We start from the raw sequence: 10505 nt of genomic DNA on the forward strand, positions 1-10505 counted from the left end.
CGAAGGACGTGGGAACAAGGAGTGAGGCCGGCAGTGATTGGGAAATCAGCAACACCTGCGACCCACCGCCGGTCTCGAGTCCCACGTAGGAGATGGAAGGATATAAAACTGGAGCGACGACAGTGAAGGACGAGAGAGGACCAGGCCTGGGCTTTTAGTTGTGTTTTGGTTTCATTTTATGCGCCCCTCACGGACGACTGATGCACTTTTTTGTGTTTATTTTTATTACTAAAGTTTCATTTTGATTGTCCGCCGGTTCCCGCCTCCTCCTTCCCGATGATTATGGAGTCTTTTATCATTACACATAGAAACACCTTATGAGTCGCCATAATTCTATATTGTTGGGTTCAGACTTCACTTCAGAGCTGATGATAACAGGTGAAGCAGATGTCTATCATGTCCTTGAAGCTTTATAGCATTTTCACTTAGCTCATCTCAAAAAACATATGATTCTGCAAACAGAAAGAGATAAATAATAATTCATTTACATATTAATAAAATAGCAGCCTTTGTGTTTGGTTGACAACCAGCAAGAAGGCAGCAGCTAGTAACAGCACTTTAGTGTTCAAATTCATTCCTTGAGGCACTGAGAGAGAAAGAGATGTTTTTAATAGTCACACTACAGTAATTAATGACCTACAATTAGTTTGGTCTATAAGCAGGGGACGCTGGACCTTATAGTTGATTTTAAAATAAGTCTATTGACAAATTGTATATATATATAGTGTTTCTGTAGCTCAATTGGTAGAGCATTGTATAATCAAGCGTAAGGTTGGGGGTTCGATTCCCCGGGAACACATGATAGGTAAAAATTGATAGCCTGAATGCACTGTAAGTTGCTTTGGATAAAAGCGTCTGCTAAATGAATAATATATATATATATATACTGTATATATACTGTATATATATATTGTGTGTGTGGTTAAACATTTTTTAATTAAGTTTTGTTTTAGTTTTTTTGTCTTTTTTTTTTACTGTCACGCTTGATCAATTTAATGCTTTTTGATCAATTAAAATGTTTTTTTTTTAATTCCTTTTTGTTTTTTTTGGGGGGGGGGGTAATGAATGAATGAAAAAATAGTTTAGCAATGAGGCATTAAATTGATCAAAAGTGACAGTAAAATGTAGAATGTTACAAAAATAAAATAAAATTTCTAATGTACTTCTTTTGAACTTTCTATTCTATCAAATCAGGCTGAAAAATAATATATACATTTTTTACAAAAAAATTTTTTTTAAATTTATATAGATAGGATTGTTAAGTTGTTGTAGACCATGAACATGTATATAAATCCTACCATCCAGTCCAAAATACTCATGATCCATGTTGCATTCCTCATTATATCCAGCCCACCTTTTCCATATGCGCCCAATACACTCACCGATACTGGAAACCAGCTGAATCCCCAAATACATGTGAATAATTAGTACAGGGTATAATGAATTATAACCGCATGTAAAAAGTGGGTGATACGAGTGGCATGCTGGAGAGTTTAGACCTGCAGCTTCTGCTCAAGAGAGGCAGCGAGTGTTGCAGCAGGAGCCCTGGATCCTCACGGCCGAGATGCCCTCAGAGTCACAGACCTCGAAATACGGTGTGAACATGCTCCACCTGAAAAACACCTCAGGGCTTATGCATGCACTCTTTTAGTCTTAGAAAAAAAACAACACTGCATGTTTTTGGTGTTTCTCTTATCTGATGCACACATTTGAGGTCTTGGAGTCTTCACTAAAGAGTTGATGAGTTGAATCAGGTGTGTTTGAATAGGGAGACATCTAAAATGTGCAGTGTTGTGGGTTCTCCAGGACCAGGATTGGGAAACACTGCATTAGGCAACAGTTAGATCTGGTCAACTAATTTGATTGGACCAGGGCTATTAAACAGCAGTTAACTAAGATTTTTTTTTTTCAATAAAATAAATGTTATACTGAAAAATAAAAACATAAACATTTGGCAGTTTCCAAGGCAACCTTTCTCATTTTTACCTAGATTACCTTGATATAGTAAAATAACTAAAACTGAAATAAAACAAAATATAGTCAAATAAATAAAAAAGAAAAAATAAGATTACTAAAAATTACTAAAACTTTAGTAAAAAAAAAACTAATTCAAAATAATAATACAAAATATTTAATTAATTAATTAATTAATATTAATAAATATTATAGTATTTAATTTTTTACTATATTTCCCAAGACTACATTTCAAATTTGCATTTAGTTTAACTTGATATACTAAAATAACTAAAACTAAAACCAAAATAAATTTTTTTGACATTTTTAGACATGTTTAAAAAAAATTAAGTTTAAAATGAAAACAGAAGACAATAATGAAAAACTATTTCAAAATATCAAAAAAAATATGAGAGTATTGTTTTGTAGCTAGTTCCCTAAGCAACAATTCTAATTTACAGAAATAATAATAATAGTAATAAAAAAAAATCTATGGATCAGGTAAACAAAAAAATGAAATTAAAAACACGCTTTAGCTAAAATTAAAATGAAAAACTAAAATAAAAAAACCCTAAAAATTATAAACTCAACTTTAAAGACTAAATAATAAAATAAAATATATTGTAATATATTATATATTGTATTTATAATTGACACTAAAATAACTTGGGACCCAGCCAAGCCTGCGTATATTTTTTTTTTATAACACTGGGATGTTTGCATATTCAAAGTCCCTAAATATAATGTAAAACCACAGTTAATTGTTTTACATGTCAGTCAGATGGCTGTTTCCCGTTTGAGTGGCTGATTCTTGCAATGGGGATTAATATTCTAGCTGCATGAGACTGAGATCTGGTTTGCTGTTGATCTCTACCTTTGGTGCACTGTCCCGATCAGCCCTCTCTCTGGTGTATAGGCCCTTATTTCCATCAGGCAGCAGCCGAGCCAGCACATCTCTGCTCTCAGGGGCCTCTCGAACAGAAAGACGCACTCTGCGTCCTTATCAAAGCCTTGTAGTGAACAGGATCGAGCTGGACCACAGCACTGCATACACATGCAATAATTAATTATCTTAATTATTATAATATCATTTTATAGAGATCAATGATCTCTATAAAATATGTCTATAAAATACATATCTCTACAGATCTCTATAAAATACATATCTCTATATGTCCTAAGTCCTCTGTACGGAGTGCCACAAGGATCTGTCCTAAGTCCTCTAAGTCCTAAGTTTCCATTTGTTATGCTGATGATACTTAACTATATATCTCAACAAGACCAGATTAAACTTCTAAATTATCTAATTTAAGAGAGTGATGATTTTTGTTGAGCCACCTTTAAAATAAAAAATTTAAAATGTTCCTCATGAAAAATAGTCTAATCTACATTTATTTCATAGATGTTTTAGTCACCTTGCAGTTCTGGTCTGGCAGTAATATGAAGTCTTGTGACTGTTCTCAGAACAGACAGTTTTCCCAGTCTTTCGTTGTCTGTTTCTTTCCATCCAGGTCCTCCATCCTGTTCGCTTGTCCTGCCTGTATCCTGGAGCACAGGAATGAGGCCCTGCTTGTCTGTAGTAGGTCTAATCTGCCTGTGGAAAGCTCTAAAGAGCATGTCAATATGTTTCTCCCTTTCCAGACCGAAGGGAAGAGGCTGAGTGGTCACAGATGGGGAGGCCTAATTTGGAGAGAGGAAACACAGGAGATAAAACATGGCATATGAAAGTCAAAGTAAATTTTTATCAAATGTCACTAAAAATCAGTGTGAACTGACATGTGCTATAATATAATATAATGTAATAATGTATTTTCACACAAAACAGGATTTAAAAAAATAAATGCATTAAGTAAATTTTTATTCTAATATTTTAATTAATTATTTATTTATATATTTATTTATATACAGTCTAAGGTTTTTTTAGGAAGCCATGAAAAATAGCAACAATTTTCAGAGAAAAGGGGGTAAATAATAACAATTGACTAATTACTTTTTTTCATTCCACTCTGGATTTTTTATTTATTTAATCAAAAGGTTTGTGATCAAGCCATAATTTGTTGTATAACTATGCTAGAACATAAAGGCATAATTTAACAAATATAAAAATTATTTCTTCATTTACTCACTCTCATGTTATTCCAAACCTGAATCAGTGTCTTGTTTATGTTGATCATGAAAGACATTTTACCAAATGCATAATATTAAAAAACTACAATTTAAGTAAATGGCTTCTAGCAACTGTTTGATTACCAACATTCAAAATATATATTTTTCATGATCAACAGAAGAGTTTGGAACAACTTGAGGGTGAATACACGATGACAGAATTTTTGGGCAAACTATCACCTTAACACTTTAACCAATACCAATTCAGCTGCTAAATAACAACAACAGTGTAAAAAAAAAAATATCCTACCATTTGAGGTCCTGCAGTTTTTGGAGATGCTGGGCAGGTGCAGTAGTGATGGGATAAGGGGTTTCTTTACTGAGAAACAGCTCCCAAACAAGCTTCAGATAGTGTGTTAGTAGTTGTAATGCTACTCCTACACTGAACACCCCCTCCCCCCTGCCCTGCTCTCTATTTCCCGGATCTAGCCTAGTAGATCCTCCTCAAGTTGAGGTGGAGGTAGAGGAGTGACATTACTTAACCTGAAACAATTCACATGATTTCATGCAGTAGATCATAATTTACGTGTGAGAGAAAGTTAAAGTTCTCTTTATTTTCAGGAAAGCATCAACTGTTGAATCACCACACAAAATGAAAGTGATACTGTGATAAAGAAATTGACAAGCAAATAGCATGACCTTCGTAATCATCAGCATCTCATCAAATCTCAATGAAGCCAGTTTCAGATGGCTTCAGATCCAACCCACTCTCTTCTCTGGAGAACTTCGATCACATTTGTTGGCCTGTAGCACTACTACTTTTGCCATAGCATGAACAATCTGATGGATTTTTGTCTCCAGAGCATCTTCAACAAAGTCCTCCAGACTTCTGCTGGGGTTGCTCTGAGTTTATCATTTGGTTTACACTTTCGTTCAGCCTGTGATGTCTCCAGGTGAGATTTCAGGCAGGTATTTTTTGGGGTCTCCGGGGAAGGGCTGAGATGGTGCCTGGTTAAAATGTCCCATCAGGAAGATTGCGATGGTGCCCAGTATAAACAGCAGCGCCATGATGATGAAGCACATCCTGTCAATCACCCTGGCAACCAGAAACCATTCTTCATTTTCCTGCAGAGTGAGAAGAAAGGATGACTGGAATTCAGAAGTCAGGACCAGTTTTTCTGGGATTGGAAGGTTAAACCCTAACACAAACATCTAATGTTCCTGTGTAAATGAGAGACACATTCAGCCTCATGTTTGGAGAGTTCTGGAACAGTCACTCACACTTTGAAAGTCATTTTGATGCTTGGCACTTTCCGCAATGTGTTTACAGGACGACACACACTGCTGCACTTCTGGTGAAGCTGAAGCCAAACTGGATTCCAAATCCTGTGCTGTGTTCCCTCCCAAACCATTTTCTGAGGTCAGACCACAAAAGAGCAAATTTAAGGACAGAAAACCAACTTATTAAAAATTTTATTTAGTTGGATTTAACGTTAAAGATTTAAATTAATAATAAACTTTTTCTATATTATATATATAAACTAGTATTTGAAAATCTATATTAAAATCTATAATTTATGGTTTATTTAAAATTTAGAATTATGTAAAGGATATAATATAAAGACATGGCATATAAAAGTCAAAGTAAATTTTTGTCAAATGTCACTAAAAAAATCAGTGTGAACTGACATGCTATAATATAATGTATTTTCACATAAAACAGGATATCAAAAAATAAATGCATGAAGTAAATTTTTTTTCTAATATTTTAATTAATTATTAATTTATTTATTATACATTTTTATTTTATTTTTGTAATAAGTATTTTTATTTTGTATCAAAAATAAAAAATATATAGTAAAAAACATTAATATGTTGAAATATTTTTCAATTTAAGATGTAAAATATATTTTAAGATATATATGTCATGGCAAGTCTGAATTTTCAGTAGTGATTACTCTTTTTCTCAATGTTGAATAGAATTGTGATATAAATTTTTGAATGCAAAAGAAGGGCATTTATTAAAAAAAATAGTTTTAAAATCTTTTCCAACCATATAAATGTATTTTCTCTAACTTTTAATTATTTAAATGCATTCTTTCTGAACAAAAGTATTAATTTCTTTCCAAAAATGAACCAACCCCAAACTTTTGAAATCTAGTTTAACTCACGTATTTTCTCTAAAGTGTTCTTCAGCAGCCCTTTTCTCTCCTTCAGTTGACTGAACATCAGCTCTGAGCGTGCTGTTCTGAACATGTATTCATCAGCTTTTGCTATTAATCCCAAAGAGCTTCGTCTCCTGCGGCGAAGCGGAGTGCCGTTGCCCAGGGCAAACATTTTAAAATCCCCTTCCTCCTGCTCAGGTTTCCAGCGCTGCATCGTCATCCTCAGCAGACGAGGAAGGATGTTCAACAAGACCTGAGTAGCAGCAAAATGGAGGGAAAAGCTATTATATAAGAACTTTTTCATTAAGTAATTTTGGATAGGACAAAAAGAATGAAGTTAAAAATAGTTGTACCTTTCTGATGGTGTTGCTCATAGGATGTGTGTTTGGAGTTCGCAAAGAAACATTCAACACCACCACACAGTTCATCACAGTTATTGTGGTCACCGACATCACAAACATCAGATACCTGCCAAAAGAACACTATTTTTTTCAAGAAAATGTTTTTTCTTATGTTGCACACATTGAATACAAGTCTATCAGAAACTGCTGAAAAGATGTAATGAGTGAATAAAAGCACATACTCACTTTCCGATGAGAGGAACTGCTTGGGAAGTTTCTGGCACTTTCTTGGCAATAAGGAACAGGAAGACAGTCTGACCGAGCAGGATCGCAATAGTCATAGTACATTTCTGTCCTCCAGCTATTATAAACAAACAATTAGTTCAACATACTAATCACAAACATACTGATTAGAAATGATTGATTTCATAACTAAATGACAGTTTCGGTTAAAGTGATTGTTTTACTGCGAAGGTTACTAATTGACTTCATTATGATATGGTTAAGTTTTTCCTATTGCCCCTACTGGTCAATGGCTCTGGATGACATTAATAGCCACACAAAAAATCACTCTACATATGTAAGAACTTGCTGAAATAGCAAGCCTATTGGAATTCAGCCACATCAAAATTTGTTAGCATTTGCTATTGAGCCTGACCTTTGGCCGGCAGGAAGTAGACGAGCAACCCAAGGGATGAGAAGAGGACACAGGGCACGATGATATTGATGATGTAGAACAGTGGTTTCCTCTGGATGATGAGGAAGAAGATGATCTCCTGGTACTCCAACTCATCTGGGCTGTATCGCTTGTTCACTACCTTCTTAGCAGGGCGGTGCTTAATAGCCCATTCCCCATTCTCTGAGCAATCCGTGCACAGAGTAAAATGCATGTTTATGCAACATTATGATTATTAGTGCTGTTTGCTGAGAGAAGCATAAGCCTACTAGGGTTAGGGATCTTACCAGATTAAACCTTGGTAAACTGGTAGTGAGAAGAAAGAATTTCTAGAATTCCGACATCAACACATTTTTATGGGGAAGTAAAAATGTGATATTACTTTTTTTTTTTTTTTTTTAAGTAGGCTAATTGAATTTGTTTGTATCACAAAACATATTGTTTCAAAGCAGCTTTACAGAAAATTGTGATGTTAATATTTATAAGATCTCAATATCTTGCCTTATGGTCACTTAGCATAGAGCTGGGCCATTATATAGTTTCCCTTTTTTTGATGATACAAGTAATCAAACTGCTGAGATATGCTATATTGTGTATATCTCCCTACACAAGTATATACTACTTTACATGATAATAATAGGCTAGTTACATTTTGTGATCTGACAGCTGTTTAGCAAGTTGACTGTATGTTTACTAAGATTTGCAGGACTTTAATTTACAGCAGTCACGGTTTTACAATTCAAATAGCACCCAACAAGCATATTTTACTTTCTTTGTCTTTATGGTAAAAAATAAATAAATAAAAAATAAATCATAATAATAATGTGCTACTGGAAGTTTAGTACCAGTAAAAGCTTCTGGATCAATCTCAATCCACTCCATGGTGATGTTGTCTTCGTCTGACAGCATTAGTTTAATTTCATTGGCATTGTACGTCTGAGACCTGCCAAAGCAAAAAGAGTGTAAGCCAGAATAAAGCTTCTTATTTCCATGTATTTCCACCAGTCAAGACAGATGGATCAGCCGTACCTGAACACCATGCTGCAGTTCTGCCAGTCAAAAGGGAAGTAGTTGACTTTGATGGCACAGGAGCTTTGGTAGATGGCAGGAGGCAACCAGACCACACTACCATCAGGATCTATCAGAGCGTTAGTGTAGAGCGCCACCTCAAAACGCCCATCCACACTACACAAACACAAAAAGGTAGGCCTATTTTACAGGTCACATTTGATGGACTAAAATACTCAGATTTGCACATTTCAGACTAGTTATTTTCATAACTATAAACTACAACAAAGTTGAAGACACAGTGAGATGATGATTTTTACTGCAACTTTTTTTTAGGATTTAGGTTCTGCCTTTTGGATGATCTGCATAATCAAATCGATCAATAATTTAGTCTCTCACTTGTTCTCCAGGCCGACGTCCGGCAGCCAGATAGCTTTAGAGGGAAGACGCATACGTGTGATGTTCTCATAGACTTCAAACCCTGTCCTGTTAGCCCAGCGGAGTCGATAATCATGCCATTTCTGGAAAGAGAGAGAGAAAGAAAGGTATTTTTCTCGGAAATCGCTGTTTGCATATACACAGATGTGATTATTCCTACCATCTCAATCCAAACGCAAGTGGTGAGGGTCTCTTCCTTCTCATTCTGAACATGGAGAAAGGATGATAAACCATAGAGTCACATATTACACATATATTTACATCGTGTATACACACACATGTAGAGCTTTACCAGAGAAATGAGGTTTGTGAGGGTCATCTTGATCTTCACATCGATGATGTCACCATGGTTCTCCATAGGCCTTATGTTCTTGTTGTATCCCACCATTAGATCTCTGTGCAGAGATCCTTCTAGATTACAGGTCACATCTGAAACACAGCATACCATGTCAATTCAATTCTTCATTTAATTATTCATCAAAAAAAGTTTTTGTACATATATATTGTATAAATCATAAAAATACAAATTGTTCACTTAATTTATTTTAAATAAGGAAATCCTTTCAGATAAGATAATTTGAAAATAACAATAAATAAATAAATAAATTTGGAAATGTTTTATTGTACTATGCACAACTGTAAAAAATATTCATGTAATTAGTTATCACAACTTTAACATAAGAAATAATTTGTTGTTATAAGTTACAAATTGTCCGCGCTAGTTTTTTTAATTTAAGTTAGTTTAGTTTAAAATATAAAATCATGTGACATTCAAAGAAGATAATGAAACCATTTCGAGCTAAACATTTCATTTTTCATAATATTTCATATTAAGATTGTAAGGTAAATTACAAAACAAAAGATGTATTTTGCACAAAATTATTTGGATAAAAATAATAAAACCCAAAACTGATGTCATAAATGCTCTGAATGTTCTTAGATTAGTTTAAAAGCATTGCAATTTATTTATTTTCATAAAACTGAAGTTAGTTCTGGTAAAGGTGCAGTTTGTGGATTTTCCAGTGTCTTCTCAGTCTTCTTGCTGTCCTTTAGTCTTGGTTGGTCTGAGTACACACACATTAGATATGTACAGTTAAAATAAATCTCCTTATTACAAAAGCAGATATATGTTTATATACGTGGCAAGCTTTTACTGTACGTAATACTTGTGCAAATTAACAAGGATTTAACACCCAAACACCCTGTTTGACAGTTTAGCATGCTGACACTACATTCTCTAACTTTAACACTTCAAAAAGACGAAGTGTGAACATGTAAAGACCAGTGGTGCCATAAAGGATTTGTCTGCCAGAATTTTTTTTTCAATTTGCTTTCCACAACATATTGTTTATGAAAATCTGCATGTGTTAAACTGGATTAGTTCACAAAATAGCTGGGGAAAAAAACATATTGTATTACCAGAGAATAAGAATGATAGAAGCATCCATAACCAGACGGTTTTTGTGGAAGTGATCGGATCCATGTCTATATCCTCAGAGCAGCATTAGTGAAGAAGGGCTCTCCAGCACCTGCTCAGTGAGTGTGTGTGTGTGAGTGTGTGTGTGTATGAGGAAAACACAGTTTATTTTGTTTAGGAATGGGAAGGGTTACAGGAAAAATAGGTGTGGTTCCAAACTAGAATCCTCATTGTTATTTTCAGAATGCCCACACAGTCTGTACCCATACTGTGTGTCAGCTGTCACCATACACACATGCGCACACACACACACATATCGAAGACCTCAAAACGGGGTCACAGGAACTAGTTGTATTCCCTCTGTCTGTTCCTCTCTGATGTAAAGCAGAAAGATATGGTTA

At 34.6% G+C, this 10505-nt stretch overlaps 1 protein-coding gene and 1 pseudogene across 1 annotated transcript; both read right to left on the reverse strand.

The window, feature by feature from the left end:
* Nucleotides 1–425: 425 nt before the first annotated feature.
* LOC132096967 (phospholipid scramblase family member 5-like) lies at nt 426–4887 on the reverse strand (annotated as a pseudogene).
* LOC132096143 (acetylcholine receptor subunit gamma-like) lies at nt 4654–10242 on the reverse strand. Its single transcript, XM_059501347.1, has 12 exons — nt 10107–10242; nt 8980–9116; nt 8848–8892; nt 8649–8770; nt 8271–8426; nt 8087–8184; nt 7224–7424; nt 6812–6926; nt 6578–6692; nt 6231–6477; nt 5341–5474; nt 4654–5184 (listed from the first exon to the last, which is right to left on the reverse strand). Exons 1-12 carry the CDS (start codon nt 10168–10170, stop codon nt 4993–4995), a joined length of 1626 nt encoding a protein of 541 aa, XP_059357330.1. The 5' UTR covers nt 10171–10242; the 3' UTR covers nt 4654–4992.
* Nucleotides 10243–10505: the final 263 nt, after the last annotated feature.

This window comes from Carassius carassius, chromosome 20 (genome assembly GCF_963082965.1).
Source record: "Carassius carassius chromosome 20, fCarCar2.1, whole genome shotgun sequence".
Taxonomy (NCBI): domain Eukaryota; kingdom Metazoa; phylum Chordata; class Actinopteri; order Cypriniformes; family Cyprinidae; genus Carassius; species Carassius carassius.